This window comes from Anabrus simplex, chromosome 1 (assembly GCF_040414725.1).
Source record: "Anabrus simplex isolate iqAnaSimp1 chromosome 1, ASM4041472v1, whole genome shotgun sequence".
NCBI lineage: Eukaryota > Metazoa > Arthropoda > Insecta > Orthoptera > Tettigoniidae > Anabrus > Anabrus simplex.
In genome coordinates this window covers 460,420,934-460,446,319 of record NC_090265.1, presented here as the reverse complement: position 1 = coordinate 460,446,319, position 25,386 = coordinate 460,420,934, and the positions used below count along the sequence as shown (strand labels likewise).

Sequence of the window (25,386 nt, the reverse complement as noted above, 5' to 3'; positions counted from 1 at the left end):
GAGAGGTTATTCGGCCATTTTGCGGGATATTGGCGGAATACCGTTGGAGGTTACAATTGTCCTCGAATGGCATTAAGGGGCGTTGTTAATATTTGAACAGTACAGCAGAATGTAGCCCATTATTTCACACCGTAAAGTGTTTTCTGGTATTTGCTATCATTTTTTACTGTATTTCCATTCTACTTCTGTTTTCCGCATTAATTTCTTGCCTCTGCCTTGCCTCTTTAGGCTTAAGTCATCCTCTTATCCGTTTATCTAAGAATCCATGCCCCTAAATATCTCCTCTGTTGCCGCCTTCTTATATCCGTAACTCATACCATCACAATTTATTGAGGGGTAATTTATTTTCCGATACATCCACTTGGTATTTACGTATTTGTCCTATCCGGCTGTCCTCAGTTATAATTCCATTTCCTGTTAATTTCAACTTTCTTAACTACTGTATATAACTTTCTTCCTTAATTTATCCGTATGTAGCCTATGCAATTGCTAATCCCAAAACCTAGACACACTGTTCTTTGAGAAAGAATTCCAAGCTGTTCAAGTATATAACTTTCTGCCCCGGAAAATATCAAAATATGGATAAATTTTAATGACGGTGCAGACCTTCGTTTCCGGGTAGTTTTGTTTTCTAAACGGCTAGTCGTATTTCAAAACGGATAGCACAAATGCAGTTCAATTTGGAGAGATCTACAGCTATGGTCCTATGATTTATTGTCGTGTTTGAATTGTTTATACGTTAGATAGCGCTGCATTTCTCGATTATCACCAAATATCTCCAACTCAATTGTGTCTGGCATTAGAAAAAGGGACCTGTCTTTATAATGAAAACTCCATCTATGCTGTGAATGACGGTTGCGAAGTGAGCCTGCCGATATAGTAGAAACTCCCGTACTCGATCGTGATGGCAGTAGGGAATGTGGCCTGCCATATTGTCAAAACTTTCCCAATGCCTACCTTATATCGGAAACAATGTATGGCGTTCTCCCTGTTTTGTTTTTCGGATAGCGCTAAGAGACATGCAATTTACTATAATCTCACTCGCTGTCTTTACAGTAATTTACGGAGAAATCCGTATATACAATGTAGAATACCGTAGCGAAGCACGGCTACATTTGCTAGTTCTAAATAAATGTTGACATGAGCTATTTTCTTGTAAAACCAACCGTCGAGATGTACATCAAGTTTTATGCTCCAGGCCCCTTCTGAAGCAGAATGTCTCTAAATTCAGTATTTAATTTCAAAGATAGCCAGGTGGTGCATAAAGATCAATATAACATGCTGGTGCTTCGTCAAGAGGATTCAGTGATTAAGTCGGCGACCCGCAGACGTCTCGCTAAAAAAAAGCCATCCAACATTGAGATAACTTCAATATCAGTAAACGGCACGTTATGCAAAATATAATTGATTCGGTACATGCTAAAAGGGCCTCAGTCCAAGCAACCCAGTTTTGGTAAAAACGAAAATACTGTCTCTCAGCGACCCGTTTAGCGTACGTTAGGAATTTCTCTAGCTAATATTAGGTAACCCGCACGTGTGACTCAGTCCCTTTTAGCATAGATAGTTGAAGCTATGCTATAACATGCGATTTTCATGCTTAACTCACTTTGCCATTTTTTGTGAAACTGAGGCCTTTTTAGCATTTGTCGATTCAGTTGCCTATCTTCCATGCTTCATGCATTTTTACCGTTCGAGGAATAATAACGGAGATATTCGTGATTATTATATTTTTTCACAAACTAGGACATATTTCCGGAGATATTAGTTCTGTCTATAAAGAATGCACAACTCAACGTATATATTTTTATCGTGCAAAGCTATAATAATGGAGATATTAGATCACAGAAGTAATTCTCTGTTATCGAAAGGTTGTGCTCCTGATGGACTTAAAATGCCAACACCATAATAACCAAATAGATTCTATTCTGCGATATTTTTACCTGTGGCTGGGAAGCCTTAATTGGCATCAATGATATTGTTCAATAACCCGTCAGCGACGGGTTGTACAGCTAGTCAGAAAATAAACTGACTACACAGATTAGCGCCCTTGCATAAACCATTCACTCCATTGTAGAGTCTAGATCATTATTCTGAAGTCTTGGCCGACGCTGGCCTAAAGACACAACTAAGAAGACTAGAAGCTCTCATCAACTTAGTATAGCATTGATCACTCACTTGGAGCACTTTGTTTATAACACGAATGTTAAGACGTTAAAGTCTCCCAATTATGTGGATATGATGGATAGTAATTGGGGGACAGCGGGAAAGGTGTCAGGGCCGTTAACGCGTTCCAAAGTTGCTCACTTCTTGTGAAGCAATACACGACTGCTTCTCGCGTGCACCACAGATTCACCACATTATCATCCGAGGATTCTCCTTGAACAGAAAGGTCGAAGGTTCAAACTCTTGCTCATGAACGTGCGATCCTAAGAAGGTCGTTTATGCATTTATATTCATATTCGCGTGAGGTGTGATATTTCGTTACAACACTTGCTGGCCTAGCATCAAGGAGATTTTATTTACGTTCCTGTTTAGTACAAGTAGGACATTTTTCCATAAAAGTCACGTTCAGCGTGGTTCGTTTCCGACATAAAACTGCTAAGATTACTCTATGTTACATTAAAAGAGATGTCAATGCCGGACGATATTTTGTTTATTTTCCAACTTAGCCCAAATGGTAGAAGGCAGTGTAATCAGTTGAACGTAATTCATAGCGAAACAAATATAAATATTGTATATAAGAATAAATGCAAATATTAGCGTTTGAATATTATCAAGTCTCAAAATAAACTACGTTACTTTTAGATTTTAAATTCAATCATTGGATAATTGTATTACAATCGTTATTACAACTTCCGATCGTTTTAGTTAAACTAAATGAAGATATGCCTAAATTAAATAGCAACCTCTGCCTCCAATTTATTTTACTGTCTGTAAATCTGTCTGCGACAGAGACCCAACACTTCCAATATAGCTATATTCGTTGATTTGAAGTAGCAGGATTGAAAGACGCATTTGCATTTATGGAGTATATTGTGTAATAGGAGGAACCTCCGTGGCTCAGGCAGCAGCGCGCCGGCCTCTCACCGCTGGATACCGTGGTTCAAACCCCGGTCATTCCATGTGTGGTTTGTGCTGGACAAAGCGGAGGCGGGACAGGCTTTTCTCCGGGTACTCCGGTTTTCCCTGTCATCTTTCATTCCAGCAACAATCTCCATTCTCATTTCATAGCATCTATCAGTCATTAATATATATCACTTTGGGAGTGGTGACCCCATCGTAATAATAGACTATATATGATTCATTCATTACATCTCTGACCCGGTCAATGACTGGAAAACAGGTGGTAGGTTTTCATTTCATTGTGTAATAGGAGAAGAAACATCTCCACTAATTAAATAAGAGTGATTTAGACGTGAATGACTTAAGATTAATGCCCAAACGATCCTGTATGGCGTCACTGTTAACAAAATTCTCTAAAATATTCTTGACAATATTTTGACTCTCCAGATTTTCAGGTAACTAGGCTATTCATATCGAAATTTTAGAATATGTATTAAGACGTCGGTGAGAGACATCTGTTGAAATAATATCCTAATAATTTGTCATTCGTCATTTTATTAAAGCTTTCATGTCATGAGTTAATAGGTACAAAATTCTGGTCAAAAACTTGCGGTCTTTGTCCTCGTAGAAAACAACGGGAAAGCAAAAACAGACCAAACGAACTTCGCAGAGTTCATTTAAAGATATACCCTAAAGGAACTAATAATGCAGCGGGAATAATAACGGTGTGGCATCATCACTGGCTTCTTACTAAGGCTGCCAAGGCTCGAATCGTGACCAATGCACCTGGGATTCTTACTGGAAATAATACTGGCGTGTTGCCTCCGAAGTGGCCTGGAGCAGGTCTTTTGAGTTGGCACCGTATACGCGATCTGCGTGTCTATGAGGATGGGGCCCTACCTATAATGAATTCTAATGATGAAGACGGCATATACACCCAGCTCCGGAGCATCGGAATTTACCAATAAAGGTTAAAATCTCCCGGCCGGGAATCGAATCCGGGATCCTCTGGACCAAAGGCCTGCACGCTAGCCATGGAGCCGGACTTACTGGGAATAATGACATAATATATTGTAAATTAATAAGAAACAAAAAGAAAGTTTGGCTGCTTGACTGAATGGTCAGCGTAGTGGTCTTCGGTTCAGAGGCCCTGGGTTCGGTCCCGTCGGGTATGGAATTTAACCGCGTCTGGTTAATTCTTCTAGCTCGAGGGCTGTATGTTTCTATTCGTCTTGATACACATATTGAGATGAAATGAAATGGCGTATGGCTTTTAGTGCCGGGAGTGTCCGAGGACATGTTCGGCTCGCCAGGTGCAGGTCTTTTGATTTGACTCCCGTAGGCAACCTGCGCGTCGTGATGATGATGATGATGATGATGATGATGATGATGATGATGGTGGTGGTGGTGGTGATGATGAAATGATGATGAAGACGACACACAGACCCAGCCCCCGTGCCTGAGAAATTAACCAATTAAGGTTAAAATTACCGACCCTGCTGGGAATCGAACCCGGGACCCCTGTGACCAAAGGCCAGCACGCTAACCATTTCGCCATGGATCATACACATATTCATTTATATATAACACATTACACTTCAAAGTACCATAGAAGCAGGCAAAAGTGAATCCATCCCTCTAGATAGAGTTGGCGTCAGGAAAGGCATCTGGTTGTAAAACTGAGCTAATTCTATACAATTTGCTGATCTCAAATAAGTTTTAAAAGTCCAGGAAGAAGAATAAAGATGAAGAAGGAGGAGAAGAAGAAGGAATACATGTAAATCTGTAAAATTCATTTGTTTAAAATCTATAGTGATATAGACGAAGAAAGAAAGAAAGAAAGAAAGAAAAAAGAAAGAAAGAAAGAAAGAAAGAAAGAAAGAAAGAAAGAAAATGGTCTTTGCGAGATAGTTCACACGTTGCGAAAATTCCAGCCACTTTTAGAAAATATTCTTCTAAGTTTATATGTTTTCATATTATTGTGTAATAACAAGTAGACACTGTTCACTATGATCGATAGACAATTATTAGAAACAATCCCATCCCTTCTTTCCCCCCTCAGAATTTAGGGTTGTTAACTTAGTCATATCTGATATGCCACGCTAAATGTTTAGGCTCTCGCAATTAACCACTTCGTGGCCGAGAAAGCACAATATGGTTAATATCGTCGAAAGTGTCATACAATGTCTAGTTTGCATGCGCAATATTAGCTGCCAATGGAAAACCTTGTCTTTAAAAGAGCGATGGAAACTTTACTGTTGCGTGATGTGAAAATCAGCTACCTCTCAATCTTCGTTGCCTTTAATTTTAATTAATTTCCTTCCTGGCTCTTTATCTCAAGCACAAAGACACCCGAAATTTTGGAGAGGTCTAAAACCTTTTCCGCTGACAAAGATCAATATGCACCTAAAATTCAACATTACCGTGCTCAAGATATTCGAAAAGTAGCCTACGCACTGTTGTATCACCCGTAACTAAATTGCTTGTTTTCGTGCAGGATACTACGTATACATAATCTTCCTTGTCTTTAATCATGAATTCGTTTACTGCTCATAAAGACTTCATACCCGATATTACCTCACTGAAATAACATACATGATCGTGCTTTTGATCTTTAAATGACCGGAAAGAATCTTCTCGTTTTCCTTTTATTTCTTCTTAGTTTTAAACATTAGCAGTAAATAATTTCAAGCTTTCAATTACGAAAGTATAATTACAGAATATTAGAATCGTTTCAAGATTGCATCTCGATGCATAAGCCTTCTTTGATCACGAGCAAGACCGAACTACAGTGAAATAGGCATGAGAATCTATCTTCAGGTCAGTCACATTGAATCATACATGGAAGTGTTTACCTTGGGGATGAAGAAGTTATTTTTCTACCTGGAGACCTCTTTATTTTTGCATTTTTTAACTTTAATCAGAGCGTTACCCAGTTAGGGTAACAGATCACGGATACCAGCTTCCTCGATTCTGAACTTGAATTCCTGTTGTCTGGGCGTGTTCACTAGTGATCGGTCGTGATTCAGATAACGGGTTGTAACACGACAAGATCAGGATATGAACTCGATACACTCCCGATACCAATCTTTTCAATAATAATCTTTATATTTTCTCCATTAGAGCATAAAATCCTCATTTCTTTATCATCGCGGCATGTTTTGCTGTAGGTCTAGCTTCCTCAATTTTGTTCAAGTATAACATCTTCCTTATTGGTATCAATAAATCTAGAAATAACAATCAAGATACGCAGGCATAATAATTAAAAACATTCGTTTTTAATTTATGTCTTCTATGATCCACGGACTGCGGAGAGATACGCTGGTCTCACCACTATTAATAATTTAGACAAGACGTAAATTGAGTCGCTCATTTCGTTACTTGTATGTAGACAGACGAGATAACGCGGTAAATAGATGCATGTATGATTTCGTTACTTTGCAGCTAGATTTTCTCCTAATATACAGTCCCACTATCAGCTAGTGGACACTGTAACATAATCTATATTGTCTTCCTCTTAGTGCATTGTCTTCAATGGACGTTTGTGATCATCATGCTCTACAATACTACACCAGAACTTCCTCTGCATGTTGTCATCTCCGTTCACTGTTGGATGTTATTCAGCCGGAAGTCTTCCTTCTGAGTCCTCTAACTGCCTTCTATATTCCCTTCTACAATGAGTCTGAGGACTCGGTACTCTCCATTCCGCATGATGTGAGCAATGCGCCCCATTTTACGCTCTTTTAAAGATTTTGAAGTATTTACTTTTCCTTATTCGCCCTTTGTGGGATGATTTCATTATAGACATGGTACAGCCAAGATATTCGGAGGATACAACGGTAACACCGGACACCGCGTTATCTCGTCTGCCCACATCCAAGCTTCTGCTCCATAGAACACACAGCATCTCAACGTCTTTGTTTGGATTCGCAGATTAAAGTTTAAATTGCATAGGACATCCCTTAATTTTATGAATGGATTACTGGTGTTATCAATAAACTTTCTTAATTTCTTTTGCAGGTTACGAATTGTCCTCTAGTGTGCATCCCAAATAAGAAACAGTGGACACCTTTCACAACATTGCCGGGTTGACCTTAATCTTTTCTTTATTGCGAATTATATATATTAATAACAATTATTATTATTATTATTATTATTATTATTATTATTATTATTATTATTATCTATTTGATATTCGTGATAGTCATTTGGATTTAGGTTACATGGAACAAACACCACCTAGTAAGCCTAAAGTTCCGTGAATACCTTTGTTCATAACTTTACAAAGTATAAAAACAAAGCGGCACGGGATTTTCTCCGGGTATTCCGGTTTTCCCTGTCATATTTCATTCCAGCAACACTCTCCAATATCATTTCATTTCATTTGTTATTCATTAATCATTGCCCCAGACGAGTGCGACAGGCTTCGGCAGCCGGCACAATTCCTATCCTCGTCGCTAGATGAGAACTTCATTAATTCGATTCCTGATCCGGTCGAACGACTGGAAACAGGCTGTGGATTTTAATACCATAAAAATACTCTACCAGATTTCATCTTAGACGCTGGAGTTAGTTGTGGGGGTGAGTAGAGTTTTCCCAAAGTGTTCACTGTTAGCCTTAAAAATGGGTCAATAATGCTTAATATAAATATACTACGTACCTTGACGACCTGGTGATATGATTTTAGTAGAACAGGGTACTTGGGACACGTGTAACCGTTTTGCACTGTAAGTATACAAATGCCGGAAATCTTCCTATGTATTAGTGCGACGTTAAAGCAACATTCTTCGTTGTTACGTCGATGCAGTTCAGAATCTCGTACAACAGCTGTTCTGAAATTTAACATTTGTGGAGTTAACGGCTTTCTTCCGACAGGTATTTCATCGACATTACTCCACTATTTGCAATATATTCTGACGTTTTATCTGGTATCGTTCTTAATGATGTGAATGGAACTGTTTTATATTCCGGTAATCCTCGTTACTCTATGTTTTATTCAGTAGTCAATGTCATACACTGCACTTCCCAATGTTAATACGCTTACAAGAGTCGTGAAGTATGTGAGTACTCTGCACTAGTACACTCTCTAGCGGCGATGTCACTAAGCAAGAGAAGCAAGTGGTCAAAGATGACTGAGCATGACCCAAAGAACGACTTTCTACCAAGCGTTTGCAACGAAGAGATCAGCGTTCTTTATAAGAGCTCTTGAAGATCTTGCCACTACATCCCTTTATTCCTCCGGATTATGAAACTGATTAACAGTTATACCTTTGTTAGCCTAACTCTATGTAAACTGTAGCTCCTAGCAATGTGGCAATATTCTTTTTTCTATTTTCGTGTTGTATTTTATTCCCAAAGAAACTACGTGAACTGCATGACGAAGGTGACGTAACGTGGGTTGTATAACACAGAAGTACAGGGGACACGTATGTTAATTATGTGGTCTTCTACCTTCGGGCGTTCTTTAGTTTAGACAAAGGTGATGTTACACACGCGTTTGAAAACAGCAAGAATAAGTCATGAGAGACTATTTTATCACACCATCATCTCAAGTCGAGCAGCGATAATTACTCAATAGACGCCCGTTATTAGTTGATTGTCAGTGATTTTAAAGGAGGGAGCTAGTAACTACAACTACTGTATTAAAATATAGCCAGCATATATTATGAGAAATACGAGCTTTGAATTACAGTGCTTTTGATGTTGAAATTCTGTAGTATTTCAGGGAAGATACTCTAGAATCTAGTTCCATAGCATTGTATCCATTCCAATTCAAATCAATTATACACTAGAATATATGTCATCCGGCTACTTCTCTAAATGGTCAGCGTACTGGATTTTGGTTAAGAGGGCTCCGGGTTCGATTCTCTGTTGGCCCGAGGATTTCAACTACGTATGGTTAATTCCTCTGGCTCTGAGTCTTGGTGTTTGTGGTGGTCTTAATACACTTTTCTTCATATGCATACAATACACCATACTATTAATCAAAAGCAAAAGCAATGTCACCTCCGTACAGGCCATGAAAGCCCTTGGAGGAGTGGAAGGTAAAGGCTTCCACCATTATTAACCTCGGCACGTGATTGTCCCCAGGAATTAACCTGGTACTCATTTTTTGTGTAGGCGGAGTGAACCTCAGGGCCATATGCACCTCCGGAAGTGGAAATCTCGTTTCTTAAATTTTACGACTTCCTCATAGGGATTCGAACCCACGACCTTCCGGGCGAACCGAGCACGCCTTTACCGCCTCGGCCAGGCAGCCCCTATACTATTAATCGCAACAGGAAATACGCAGTAGTGAATATATCCCACAGTATAGGGTTGCGTGAGGAAGGGTGTCCAGTCGTAAAACTGGGTCAAATCCACTGCAGATGCTGACCCCAATAAATTTAGGGGGAAATCCTGGAAGAATAACAAATGATCTCATATGTTTAAGACAAGTCTCAGACTAAAAGATTGCCATATACGTATCGTTGTGTTCAGTACTTCATTCCTGAAAAAGTATAGCAAGATGAAGTGATACTCCCGACTCAGGCTATGAATTCTGAAGAGCTGACCAAGGAAGTTTTTCAAATTTTTACAGTCAGTGGTAAAATGCCTGGTCCGAATCATCAGTCAATCGCGGTAGCATTTAATAACTACTAATACCTGAAAATGAAAATGAAAAACTACAACCTGGTTTCCAGTCATTGACCGCGTCAGGGATGTAATGGATGAAGCAGATATAGGCTGTTAGTACGATGGGGTCGCCACTCCCAAAGTGAGTTATTAATGAATGATAGATGCAATGAAATGAGAATGGAGAGTGTTGCTGGAATGAAAGATGACAGGGAAAACCGGAGTACCCGGAGAAAAACCTGTCCCGCCTCCGCTTTGTCCAGCACAAATCTTACATGGAGTGACCGGGATTTGAACCACGGTATCCAGCGGTGAGAGGCCGACGCGCTGCAGTCTGAGCCACGGAGGCTCCTACTAATACCTATTAATAGTTAATTAAAACTTCTTATTCTTATTCAGTCTTGATTCATTTTAGGATCTAAATCTTAAATTAATAGTCAATGATTAAATACTAATGAAACGACAAACCTGTAATCCTTTTCCTTTCTGAAATAAATACCAATACATTTCCATAAATCGATGCTTACGAATACGTGGGCGCTGATCATCAGCATATTTGTTCGAAATTATCTTGAGTAGGTTTGTACATAAGCGTAGATTTGTAGTAATAATAATAGTAATAATAATAATAATAATAATAATAATAATAATAATAATAATAATAATAATAATAATAATAATAATATATACTTTACGACCCACTAACTACATTTTTATGGTTTTCGGAGTCGCCGAGGTGGAGAAATTTCGTCCCGCAGGCGGTCTTTTACGTGCCAGTAAATTTACCAAGATGAGGCTGACGTATTTGAGCACCTTCAAATACCACCGAATTGCGCCAGGATCGAACCTGCAAATTTTGACTCAGACGGCCAGCGCTATAACGTCAGAATTATTCAGCCCTTTATTATTATTATTATTATTATTATTATTATTATTATTATTATTATTATTATTATTATTAATATTATTATTATCTTCCAGGTTAACTGAAGAGGAGGAATTTATGATGCCGAAGTTCAGTCACTTTCACCGAGGAAAATTAGGATGATGGTCAGAACATGAATTACGGTTTTCATCCTTATCCAGTAACCCTTCTTTGACGGTTTAGCTTTTGTAATCGCAGCAGGAAAGCCATATAACGGAGATAAGCGGTAGTAGAAGAGACAAAACACATCTAAACTAACAACAATAGTCAGTCACTGGAATGTTCCGTGATCGTTCCTTCATGTTTTCGTATTTCGATAGCTATCTTCATTATCTTTATGCTGAATAGGGACTAATGGCAACGCGGTTTTGTAGCTTATAAGAAAAATCACGACAACCACCGCCAACAGTTCCAGTTAGTTTGTTACCCTACTGACTGAACAATAGTTTCATGTCAGCGATGCCGTTGATGAGCTAAGTGATGAAAATCTGAATTAATGAATACGTACATTATTATTATTATTATTATTATTATTATTATTATTATTATTATTATTATTATTATTATTATTATTATTATTATTATTATTTGAATGGTAAAAATGCATCATAAAATATGAAGTTGAACAACATTAGTGCTGATTACACAATTTTCGGGGTCCTTCAGCTAATTGGTGACAGTCCCAATAACAGTTGGAATCGTGTAAATAATAGACTATCCGTAATGCGACGCGTAAATATATTACGATATAACTTATTTCTATTATTTGTTTGAAAGGATCAACTGCTTCACAGACAATCCCGGGCTGCCACAAGGAAATACTTCAATGCGAAACTAAATAAACTCAAACTCAAACGTAAAATTATACACATTACAATATTTCTAAATCCACACAAGAGTTCATGAACTAGCAATCAGCGTCACAATTAAGAAAACCGCTGAGATGTATTGTGACACTCTGGTTGCTGTCTAAGTACCAGTTCAGCTATATAGGCATGGTGAGAAGCGGTGATGAAGAAAATGTGAGAACTGATCGAGATTAGTTTAATTAACGAGGAACAAAATAATCTATAAATTAAACGTGAAATTAAACACGTAAAAATAACTGTTAAACTACAAAAGGTAGTTCTTACAATATCACAGTAAAGAAATCTACAAAAAAATCACTTCATAAATAATTAAGAAGTAATAAAATATCTAAAAGTAAACAACCAATTAAGTGCCCGGGCAATACAGCTAGTTTTAGATATAATTCATATTTCCGGAGGGAAGATTGAAAGTTTGTGTAAAATATAATATTACCGGGCGAGTTGGCCGTGTGGTTAGGAGCGCGCAGCTGTGAGCTCGCATCCGGGAGATAGTTGGTTCGAACCCCACTGTCGGCAGCTCTGAAGATGGTTTTCCGTGTTTTCTCATTTTCACACCAGGCAAATGCTGAACTGTACCTTAATTAAGGCGACGGCCGCTTCCTTCTCATTCCTAGGCCTTTCCTATTCCAACGTCGCCATGAGACCTATCTGTGTCGGTGCGACGTAAAGCCACTAGCAAGAAACTAAAGAGGAACAACGACAAACAATAACATCAAAATTTGTCAAAAAACTGAAAATCTGCCCATTTTAAAGTGTAACAGTGTTACGACATTGCCTTACATTTTGTTGTGAAGTATTTGGATGCATGACGCAACTACAGTAGTTGCAGTTAGTGTCAGCAGTTTCCACCAGATTGTATGATGTGATGGTGTTCGCTGTAATGGCAATTACTTTCTCTACAGGATCTTCAGCCAAGAGCACACAGTTCTACCAACTCCTCCACTCACGAAGTACCGTGATGCAACTGGCTTCATACAGTTCTCAATTCGTCCACTAGGTTGCGGTAAACGTCAGGTAGCGAGATCAGCTTAGCAGTAACGTGATTTTTCTCTATTGTAGCTGCTATTGTGTCTATCTAGGTACATAATTAGACTAGAGTCGACTTGTTGGTTATTATCACTGCGAGGGGCTTAAAACCTTTTCGATCATCAAACCTGATGATTACTTGCGGGTATATATACTCTGTCTGAGTTGGGGATATATGGCAATGTGTGTAATTGGAGCAAGTTGAACTTAATTTTGTAATAATAATAATAATAATAATAATAATAATAATAATAATAATAATAATAATAATTTACTATAAACCGAGCTCGATAGCTGCAGTCGCTTAAGTGCGGCCAGTATCCAGTATTCGGGAGATAGTTGGTTCGAAGCCCGCTGTCGGCAGCCCTGAAAATGGTTTTCCGTGCTTTCCCATTTGTTTACACCAGGCAAATGCTGGGGCTGTACCTTAATTAAGGCCACGGCCGCTTCCTTCCAACTCCTAGGCCTTTCCTATCCCATCGTCGCCATAAGACCTATCTGTGTCGGTGCGACGTAAAGCCCCTAGCAAAAAAAAAAAAAAAAAAAAAAAAAAGATATCCGCTGTGCTCGAATCCCACTGCCGTCAAGTCCTGAATGTGATTTTCCGTATTTCCCGTTTTCACACCAGGCTGTACCTTAATTAATACCACGGTCGTTTCCCTCTAACTCCTAGCCCTTTCCTATACCATCGTCACCATAAGTCCTATCTTTGTCAGCGCGACGTAAAGCCGATTGTAAAATATAATAATAATAATAATAATAATAATAATAATGATAATGATAATAATAATAATAATAAAATAATGATAATAATTATCACATAATCACTGTCAGCGTAGGACCATAATGTTGCAGACTTGCCGTCCATTATGAAGGCATGACTATTTATACTGACCTACTAAGACGGATGGCTTTTGCTGCCATACATACAATCTCAACTTGCCCGTTATATGCAATGATTATAACAAATGCATGAAAGTTTCTTTATTTCTGATGTAAAGGTGAATGCTTATACGATGATATGACGGTGACCATTATTAACTATTTTTTGTGGTTTATGAGGTGGTTCTTCTTCTTCATCTTTCTCCCAATTTCTTGGAATTGGATCTAGATGCTAATTAAACCCCGTTTCTTTTATCCGGATACCCTATGAGGTGGTGGTCAGTAGTGTAATGTGTTGATCGTGAACGAAAATGTGTTTTAAGACGAACACAGACACCTAGACCCCGAGCTGTAGGAGTTAACCAGGCACGGTTAATATCACCGACCCGGTTGGAAATCGAGCCCGGACCCCTCTGAACCGCACGCCTTTGACGGCCCATTCAGCCAAGGAGCCGGACAGTGGATTAGGCCTACTAGATGCAGTAATAATGTACGAACTATGAGAGGCCCAGAAATCCAAAAGTTGAATTTACCGGGCGAGTTGGGCGTGCGGTTAGGGGAGCGCGGCTCTGAGCTTGCATACGGGAGATAGTGGGTTCGAATCCCACTGTCGGCAGCCCTGAAGATGGTTTTCCGTGGTTTCCGATTTTCACACCAGTCAAATGCTGGAACTGTACCATAATTAATGCCACGGCCGCTTCCTTCCAACTCCTAGGCCTTTCCTATACCATCGTCGCCATAAGACCTATGTGTGTCGGTGCGACGTAAAGCCACTAGCAAAAAAAAATTGGATTTTTGTGATATAGTATGAATTTTCCTCTTTTTTATACGTAATGTCGGCGATTACCAGCATGGTGGCATAACTTACGGGGAGTCGCAATGGCCTGTCTCACCGCTGTTAAAATTGGTGGATTTATATCCGTGATCTATGAAATCTCTGATGATAACATTCTTGAAATTCTTAAAATTACCTTTATTGTCTGTTGTTAGCTCACTAAACTAAAATTACATGTAATACATGATTTTAGTGAGATTTATGTTGTTTTCTTTAATTTAAGCATTGTTTAAGTAGAAACATATTTTCTAAATTCAGTAATATCAGTCCGAACTACGCTAATTCCAAAATCTGGGCAATCCGAAGAAAAGTAGAAGAGAGAACAAATATATGGTTTTAAAACACTTACTGTCATAGCGGAAAGTAGCGAAAAAAACAATGTGTACATTCACTCAGTTTGCTTTGGTTCAAAAATGATGAAAATAGCATGTTGCAGGGTACTTACAACAATTAGTATGTAGTCGTACTTACAGTACATTCCTTTGACATTCATATTATTTTGTAATAAAGTGAACCTGCCCGCTGACTACTCTCAGAGCTCATGAATAGTACGCACGTCCATTATACATTACAGTGAATTTTTAATTTACGTTATAGGAAATATTTAGGCCAGTTCGAAAATCTTGTAATCCGAATGAGCTTTGATCCCAGTTACTTTGAATTTTTTTAAATTTTAATTTTTGCTACTTGCTTTACGTCGCACCGACACAGATAGGTCTTGTGGCGACGATGAGATAGGAAAGACGTAGGAGTTGGAAGGAAGCGGCCGTGGCCTTAATTAAGGTACAGCCCCAGCATTTGCCTGGTGTGAAAATGGGAAACCATTTTCAGGGCTGCCGACAGTGGGGTTCGAACCTACTATCTCTCGAATACTGGATACTGGCCGCACTTAAGCGACTGCAGCTATCGAACTCGGTAAAGGTAAAATTAAGCAATTTCCTCTTAGTCTTAGATAACTCTTTCAAACTAAAAAAAAAAAATCTAAAACACTTCTGGCCTAAATGCAGTTCCGGGAAAACAGCCTAAAATCGCTTCTTTCTTTACTAGTTTTCCGTTTCTAATCAAATCCTAGCCAAATTTAGTTATTTACAAAATTCTTTCTATAATGTGTTATTTCGTTCAATATCCTCAAGTTTTTTTTTTTTTAATTTTTGGAAAATGTTCACACCGTGAAACTTAAGTGAAACTCTGCCTTTACTCACATTAGCGCTCGTAGTGGTAGAAAAAGGCAAATTGCTAATCTAATCGACCGGATAACGATGATTAAGAAAAGGATTGCAATTTTTAGGAGTAAATAAAGAATAGTCTCATACTCTATTATATTTTAATTACCTAAAATTCGTAGCTCATATCCCTAGGATGTTTTCAGCATTGAGTTGCTTGCCCGAAGGGTTAGAACTATGTTTTTTTAAACAGACTATCTACTACTACTGTCCGGCTCCATGGCTAAATGGTTAGCGTGCAGTACTTTGGTCACAGGAGTCCCGGGTTCGATTCCAGGTCTTGATCATTTCATCCTCATCACAACACGCAGGTCGCCTACGGGAATCAAATTGAAAGACCTGTACCTGGCGAGCCGAATATGTCCTCGACACTCCCGGCACTTTAAGCCATACGCCATTTCATTTCATTTCATTTATTACCACTGCAGTAAGTATGATAAAAAGTGTGTTAACCAGTATAAAATTAATTCCCCAGTTCTGAGGTAAAATAAATAAACGATCACATTGGGCAAAACATTGTAGAAGGAGATTGCAAAGTTCACTACAGATACGATTCCGTACAACCCGATGAGGGGACTGACAACCAATTATTCCTCTAAAATTCCGAAATAGTTTAGGCCCATCTGACTTGCCAACACATGTACATTAAATAGGGCTCAATCAATGGGGCAAGAATGGTCCTCATGCATCTCCATGAATACACTTGCTCGGTTATCTGCCTCTGTAAAAACTATTGACATACTATGAATTAACCTCACCCTATCCGATCCAACCATGCCTTTCCAAATGACCAGAAGACAATTATCACTGAAAGTTGCCTTTCCAATGACTATCAGAGACAAACGCTTGAAACAGCTGCATTATACTCTCCAAATGCTGTAATTACTCATGAACAAATCTATGCATCCATTTCAATTCTAACAATATTCTTGTATCATTTACCAAAGATGACAAACAAAAAAATTCAATACGATTGCATTCTGACATCAAATATTGTATAAAAGGGGATATTGCAAGTTGTATATATGTTCACATAAAGATATCACTGGAATGGCAGTTAATATGACCATCCCTGTATAGGAGCGCTCCAGGAGGCTAGGTAGACTATAGATCATCTATTGTGTACGATTAATGACTCATGAAAGTAGCTTCCAAGAATTCCACACAGTCAAACTTCATTAAAATACCTTCAAAGAAACTAGACAGAATATGTGTCTTATGCGGTAAAGGCGGTTTTGCGTCCTTGCTGCAAGACTCTGCTGATCTAAGCCATGGAAAATTGAAAGAAAAGCTCTGTCTATGGAGCAGTCAGTAGTAGAGTTTTGGCCTCCAGACCCAAGAGAGCGGGTTCAAACCCGGCGGAAGTGGTCGAGATTTTCAAGGGCGGAACAAATTCCACTTGGCATTCCATGTCGTGAGAAGTCAGCATGTAAAAGGTATCTGGTGACATCTGGTGTTTACCTGAAAAAGATACGGTTAAAATCTCAGGTGTAGGTCACCCAACAGTTGTTTCATTTCTCTACCATCTGACAGAGTAAAAGGGAACGTCGGAATTGACACTCAGGCAGCTTCAATGGCATCAAATAAAAATATCAGCAATGTGGTACCTAATGCGATACCACTGTTATTATTATTATTATTATTATTATTATTATTATTATTATTATTATTATTATTATTATTATTATTATTATTATTAAGAGGGAGTCAAGAAAACTGCATTTAAAATCAGAATATTACTACTGTATTGTAGACTGTGGTATATTATAGAAAAATTTTAAAATATTGTTTTCAATTTTGCCACTCGTATATTCATTTACAGTAGAAATTGCTTTAGAACACGATGTCTATAGAGCGACCATAATTCCAAATAAACGTGCTGTATATGTCAGTCTTTAGAACTCGAGCTGTGTAGTTCAATTGGCTACGTTGTTGCCTCTTAGGCTACTACTACTACTACTAATAATAATAATAATAATAATTGTTACGGAGTTTTCCGTGGTAGGTAGAGGTGAAAGAAGGTGCGGGGGTGAACAGGTCTCAAGCTACGAAATTAAAGTTAATTTAAAATTTAACAAGGTTATATTTTCTTTCCAAAATTCAGAAAAAACACGAATGGCAGGTACAGAGTAGCAAGGTAACAAATTACAAGTACAGTATTCACAAGATTTGGGCTTCGAGCCCCTAACTCACAATTCTTGGGCAATTAGCCCAACTTTACCCCAAAACAAGTTTCAACAGAGGGGCAGAAAACCCCATTCATGCCCAGGAGCACTTGCTCCAAATTCAACAGTAAGGCCTCCTTGAGGCGCGCAGAAAACAAAATTTTCAAGAAAGAGCAACTTGCTCTCAAAATTTAAGCCTGTCAAAGGCCACACCAAATTCCACCTTCAAGCTGTCCTCTAAGGACATATACACAGGGGTAAAATACCCAACCTACTGAGGTCTATTAAGTGAGAAAAAAGGTTAATTACATGACCTCTAAAATAACAATTTGAGAGGAGGCGATCTTGCGCTCCTAATACACTGTGTTTAAAACCTACTTGGCACTAGGCCGTTAATGCAAGGGCTAATCCCATACTAAAGAGGTGACTTTAGAAGGAAGCAATTTACATTACGTTAAGGAAGAAACGGTTGTGAAAATAAGTTCACCTCAATGCAATATGAGATGGAGCTCGAGAGGGTTAAGCACTCTCTATCCCAATATGCTTAAAAGATAGAATAAATACAAAGATTCTTTACATTTTAGGGAAAGTTACATGGTGGAAAAGCTTCGGACCCGCCCCGAGAGTTAAACTGCTGAGCTAGCAAGAAAAGAAGTTATTAATCGGCCATTACCTTGTTGTTGAACTGCTACCCGAAGGAAGAGGCGCTTCCCGCCCCCTGCTATGTACTTTACACACTGAAAGATGTTACTGAAGTGGCGCAGAGACCCTAAAATCAGCAGTTTATATACTCTCGCGGAAAGTTCGAGGCGTTTCAGGAAAGAAAACACCCGCCCACAATCATTTTATTGGTGGATAAAGAAAACCCCTACACTAGATGAAGAAGAAACACATTATTGGTGGAAAATTAATTAAAGAAATTCGGGATTGGCTAAATTCAAAACAAGGGGAAAGAAAGGGTTAATATTGCCAACTTAAACAATGACTGAAAGAAATTTAGCAAAGAACAAACTTTTGAAATTAATTTTTCTCCAAAAAAACAGTTCTTTCACTTCGCACTAGGGTGCACCGTTGTAGTTCTTCAGTAGAGTCCTCTAGAAGAGAATGTTCACACTTCTTACTACAAGCAAAACAAAAATACGTCGAAAACAACACAGTTCAGAAACTTCAAAATTTCCAAGTAGTGACATCTTCAGGGTAACTTGAAAATTAACACATAAGACAAAGTTCAGACTTATTCCAGTAGGGGAGTTTCAACTGGCGCAATTTTTAAATTAGCGGCGTGGAGGTGTACCGCCCGGTACAATAATAATAATAATAATAATAATAATAATAATAATAATAATAATAATAATAATAATAATAATAATAATAATAATAAAACGTTTTCATTCCTCCCCTGAAGGGGGAGGTGGGCTTCTTAGACAGTAACGCCGTCTCTTAGGCCGGGAGATGTGTTACGGTGAAGGAGATGCTCGGAGAAGGTGACGGGGTTGGCAGCCGTGGACTGCACTAGGAACTGTCCCGGCATTCACCTTAGTGCAGGAGAATGGAAAACCACGGAAAACCATTCTCAGGACAGCCGACGGTTGGGGCCAGCCGTGAGGTCCAACCCTGTCCCGTCTCCCGAATGCAGAGACGTAGAGCCACGGTAGAGCCGTGGCCACCCCTCCTCTGCTCGGTTGGCCGGTCAGAGTGCAGAGCTGTTGGACCACGGACTAGCCGTGGCCACTTATGGGCCGAGATCCAGTCTGCATCTACCGACTCCTAGATGGAAGGTTGCGGTGCCTAATCTTAGTGCGATCGAGGAACGTTTAGGAGTGCCTAAATTCGTGAGAACCGTTGGTGTAGGTTTACAAGTAGGTTACTTAATCCTTTTCACGGCAAAATTCCGGTGCTTATGTGACCCTTGAGACCATTAATATTAGAAGGGGTGTTAACAGAGAGCACCATTATCAAATTAATTTTTTTAGAACTGGCTTTACGTAACACCGACACAGGTACTGTAAGTCTTATGGCGACGATAGGAAAGGCCTAGGAATGGGAAGGTGGCGGTCTTGGCCTTAATTAAGGTACAGCCCCAGCATTTGCCTGGTGTGAAATGGAAAACCACTGAAAATCTTCAGGGCTGCCGACAGTGGGGCTGGAACCCACTATCTACCGGATGCAAGCTCACAGCTGCGTTCCCCTAGCCGCACGGGCAACTCGCCCAGTATTATTGAATTCAAGTCCCCCGCTCTCCGGTCAGGTGCGCTAAAGATTTCCACTAGGAAGACCAACACAATGGTGGTGGAGATGAAGTGCTCCTATGAGGAAGATGCGGGTCAATTTTAACACTAATCAGAGGAGAAAATGCAGGAAATCCTGCACTTCAAAAAATGAGGGTGTTGGCTGAAGATGGAAAGGGGCCCCTAAGGCATAAACATCGAAAAGTTCATAACGTCATAATATGAAGAGAACAAGAGTGAACCAAGGAAGGTCAGATGTAAACACACGGTCTACTATTTGATATTATATTAGTTTTCTATAAGTCTGTGACGTACTTGGTAGTGATTATTGGTGCACCGTCCGTTTGATTCATAGCAATTCGGTACTTGTTCTGAAGATTCCTCTGCTGGCAGATTCTCAGTATCAGACTGAATATGATTTTCTTCTCTGTTAATCTTCCTGTGGAAGCGGTTACCGCACCCGTCCGGAGAGTAGAGAAATGTGTTATAAATCTGTTTCGACTCCCGACGGCTGCAATATTCGTATTTTTAGTTCTTTGGCTTTAGATTATGCATCAGTAGTATGTTTTTTCATATTGCTGTGAATTTATTGGGGCATAGAATGTTATCCGTCCAGCGAGCAGGTGGGTTTTTATTAGATGAGCTGGTACGCGTCTCATTTCGTACACATGTAAGGAATAGCTCTCGTGTTGTTGTTACTAACGCAAACGTTTATGAGCTATATCACTATTTAATTAACCAATAATAAAATAAACTTACATCACTCACATCAGTCTGTTTTCGTGGCTGCTGTATAACGAACGCAAACATTACATACATACATAAATACATACATACATACATACATACATACATAGGCTTACATACATACATACATACATACATACATACATACATACATACATACATACATACATACATACATTAAATCTGTTTAGTCTGAGGTCTTTATATTATATGAACATATAATGTACAAATACAGATTAAGCGTAAATTTTAATTGAAGAGATAATAATAAAATAATATAATACAATAGTAAACTTTATCTATTGGATTAAGCAACCGACACGATATCGGCTGGTGACCGGTTGGCCATTTCTGTTTTCTACTTAATATCTCTTCATTGTGTACTCTATGTACTGAATACGACCTAATACTGTTCGTTGAAAGTTTCACCGTAACTCTATTTCTGCGACTGCTGTACGACAAAGACGCTTTTCATAGTAATATAAAATGGCATATCTGCCTTGAGATCCTACATCAGCCATCACTATTTTCTTTGAATCTGCACAGTTCAATTGTATTGCGCGTCTTCGGTACCTGCTTGACATTTCTCACACATGTGCATTCATTTTTATACGACTTTCGAAAATGAAATAGCATATTTCTAGCTCATATGCATGTCATACACCTGCTTTTCTTCTTGGTTATGTCATACACCTGCAATCTTCTCGGTAGCAGGATCCTCATCTCAAATCGCGGTTCTTTGTATTTCTCGAAAAAAGTTGCTATGTCGGCAGGAAGTGAAGGAATTTTAGCTCCACACTCTGAGGCTTCATAAGGGATAATGCTCTGTCAAGAAAATCGTTCTGTTTTAAAATTTGCCCTATTTTCATGAAAGATGATACTTGCTTTGATTCCTGCTATATGTATTAGAACATTACGACCAATGGCTATCTTCTTGTCACACATGCAGTAGAATACGCAAAAGAACAAAATCTGGTATTTGATTTGCTGAGGCAAATTTATCACTTACACCTCTTTCTCGGCTTGTGTTCTTGTCGTCAAATCGGATGCTACGTAAGAGGAAAAGAAACATTTTATAGCTCATCACAGCTCTCGTGATCATGCCTGCGAATCTACCATCCATATTTCAGTGACATTAGTGTGGTTTGATTTCATGTTCCTGATGGTCCAGCAATCCTACTACTTCTCACCTTGTATTCTCTTTAGCATCCCTTTCTCTGGAATAGTGTGCATTAGAATTAATGTATAAATTCGTGTATCTTACTATTTCGTCAATCAATTCCAAGCCAAGTATTTTCATTTGTGGCAACTCTGCAAAGAGATTTAGGCGCAGGAAATAATTTTATAATATTGTTTCGTTTGGTTTTCGCGGTTACACCAGCATAGTTTTATTTCATTTGGCCTTTTTCCCGTACCTCCCAATAAAGCACTCACCTATGGAGGTCGAATGTTCACGGTCACTATCTGAATCGCCTTCTTGTTCAGAACGCCAGAATGTGAATCGTGATCACTTGGGGTGACAAGTTCGTCTTCCTCAGATTCACTATCATTTTCATTGTCTGGTACAGTGTCTAATCCTGGATCCTCATTGAGTAACCAGTGAATTTCTTTGTCAGTCAGCTTTGATCTTGTCCTTCTCCGTTACGTATTTATTACGCTGCGTTCCGGCTCCATGGCTAAATAGCGTGCTGCCCTTTAGTCACAGGAGTCCCGGGTTCGATTCCTGGCAGAGTCGGGAATTTTAACCATCATTGGTTAATTTCGCTGGCGCGGGGGCTGGGTGTATGTGTCGTCTTCATCATAATTTTATTCTCATCACGACGCGCAGGTCACCTACTGGCGACAAATCAAAAGACCTGCACCTGGCGAGTCGAACATGTACCCAGACACTCCCGGCACTAAAAGCCATACGCCATTTCATTTTATTTTTACTTCAAGGTTTATCAACAAAACTTACCACTATGCTAGCGGAAGCAACAACGAGGGAATGGCAGAGAAAACCGGATTTCTCTTGGGTGATCCATGGCTGAGTTTTTTAATTAATTTTGTCGGGTAAACAACAGACGCGTGCAAATGACCGACATGGAATGTCGAATGGACGTTTTTCCGACCTTTAAAAATCCGAGTGCCGAGCTCGATAGCTGCAGTCGCTTAAGTGCGGCCAGTATCCAGTAATCGGGAGATAGAGGGTTCGAGCCCCACTGTCGGTAGCCCTGAAGATGGTTTTCCGTAGTTTCCCATTTTCACACCAGGCAAATGCCGGGGCTGTACCTTAATTAAGCCCACGAGCGCTTCCTTCCACTTCCGAGCCCTTTCCTATCCCATCGTCGCCGTAAGACATACCTGTGTCGGTGCGACGTAAAGCAAATAGAAAAAAAATCACGAAGTGGAACAAACCCGACCACTTGTTGACGAAACAGATCATTGCCCCGACATCTATTCAGTCCTTGCTTGTATTGTTATTATTGTTGATACTAATAACGATGTATTGTCCACCCTGTTCTAATGAAGCAAATTTATTTGTTGCAGGGCTACCCGCCGGAGAACGGTGGCAAGTTGAAAAAGGGATGGGGAGAGAGACTGCGGCTGAGTAAAGGCGACAAGGGACCTCCAACTACACTGCTGGACGAGTACCGGAACAAATATGGCACCCTCTCCTCCGGCAGCGCTCTTTCCAAATCCATGAAGTACGCTGAGACGTGGTTGTACGGCTCTGTCAGCATCCGTCATGGAACTAACGGGGTGCTACTCTGTCCCCCGCCTCATCATCTACCCGTCGTGCCTCCATGCGCTTGCGCAGAGTTCCTTGCTGGAACTCAGAGCGGGAAGAAAGCAGCTGCAGCAGTGTGCAAGAAATGTGGGGGTTCTCGAGTAGTGTGGGGTCCTCCAGGAGGTACTGTGCGAGGAACAGCGGTGGGTACACTACGCCTAGGGGGTGGAGGACAAGCTCGTGTGAGACCATCCCTCATCAGCCTTACACCTCCTCCTCAACCTCACCCCAACCACCATCCTCAGCCACTGCCTCCTCAAAAGGCAGTCACTCCAGATCCCTACGATCTAATGAGGAGAAACCGATTAGGCAGTGTTACTATAGCCGAAGGTCCTCCTCCACAGTTCATTGAACCTAATGGACGGTTCATCAGTCCATCCTTTGCTGAGCGAGCTCGAGCCAGAAGTACCTCTCCTGGCAGGCGTAGCAGTCAAAGAAGTCCCTCCCCGACCATGCGTCTTGCTCGCTATTCTCCAGAGAATAAGAGACGGTCGAGCAGGAGAGACATCTCCTGGGTACAAAGTTCTGTAGAATTATCCCCTGATACGTCTAAACGTAAGTCCATCTTAGAGTGTGATGTGAATGCTTATGAATTAATAGCCAAATATTTAAAGAACGGTGTACCTCCACCGACTGAAGATGGACCTGAAACTTCGCTGAAAGGACGTTTTGAATCAGTTGCGAGTGATGAAGATGTGTTGGATGATGAACTAAGTGATAATTTAAGTGATAATGCTTTAGAAAATGAAACTGTTAAGAAAAATCGCGCAACGTCAACAAAATCCCCTTGCCCAAGTCACCATAAGACTGATCTCAAGCACACTGATAAATTTTCCCAAAGGAAAAAACTCCAAGATAATGTTCAAAAGTCACATAAGAACACTACTTCCCCAGTGAATACCAACCCTAAATTACTTGGAGTAGAAAAATTGAACCCTGTAAGTGGAAATAAATCTCCTGGTGTCACCACAATAGGAGGGCAGACAATCCGAATTTTTTGTGATAATTCGCATAGTCTCATAAGAGAGGATGATGATTTTGGGAGTGAAGAAGAGAAGGACCCTAAAGCAGAAATGTCACGAGGAATAAATATTTCCGAAGAGGATTGTACTACAGAGCAAAAGATGTTCGCTAAGAACTCTTCCTCTCAGATTCCAAGACCGCGCAGACCGCCTCGTAAACAGAAGAGCTGCAGTCCTTCTCAAGGTCTTGTAGATAGAAATGAATCACAGAGAGCTCCGGAGGATGAAGAAATCGAGAGTGAGTCTACTGTGACTTTCAAAGAAGAAGTGTACAGCATAGGTGAATCTAGTCCCCTCCACGCTGGAATATCGAGAGGAGAAAGAAGAGGTACAGGCGCGTCATCAGCGGAAGGATCGACCATTAAGTCAATCTTGAAGAAACCTTCTCTTTCGCCTCCGGCCAGCGAGACTTTCGGTGACACCATTCTGAAACCGGACTGTAACTGCAGCGGCTCCACTGACCAACCACATTCACCTTCACCTGCGATCAGTGTGGCCACAGACTTTTACTTACCAACCTTCCAAGAATTTAAACAGCAAAATCGAAAGAAGAAACAAGTTCAGTTCAAGGTCGTAACTCAGGATGACGGCAGTTGTGAGCAAATTATAGACGAACAACAGTCCCAAGTGCATTCAGTGGTACAGTCCGAATCTCAGGGGGTTGGGGAGTTGCACCTCACCCCCACACAACCGCCAGACTCAGTTTTAAGGGAAATAAACTATGTCCCAAGTGCAAGTGGTGCTTCTACTCCTCAAGAGGAAGAAACGTCGCTGTCGGATTTAAGGTGTTCAACCCCGAAGCCTCAGTTCTTCGGGGATTCAAACGAAGATGCCTCCGTAGTGAACAATTTTACTTCTGAAATCATAACATCACCAGGAACAGATTCAATACAAATAAAGGGAGAGTGTGCACCATCCAAAGATTCCATCCCAAGAACAGGTGAGTACAAATTATGTTCTTGGAATGTATTTATGCCCCTCTTAATGTTATGGCAATATGCTCTTCGTTCCCGAAT

General features: G+C 40.0%; 1 protein-coding gene across 2 annotated transcripts in view; it reads left to right on the top strand.

The window, feature by feature from the left end:
• LOC136856948 (uncharacterized) overlaps positions 1-25,386 on the top strand; it is a 674,709-nt gene that overhangs the window by 502,153 nt on the left and 147,170 nt on the right. For both annotated transcript variants that reach the window (XM_067135239.2, XM_067135238.2), the window contains exon 4: positions 23,108-25,310. In XM_067135239.2, coding sequence (XP_066991340.2) covers positions 23,108-25,310 — 2,203 coding nt within the window. The remainder of the gene's footprint in view (positions 1-23,107; positions 25,311-25,386) is intronic.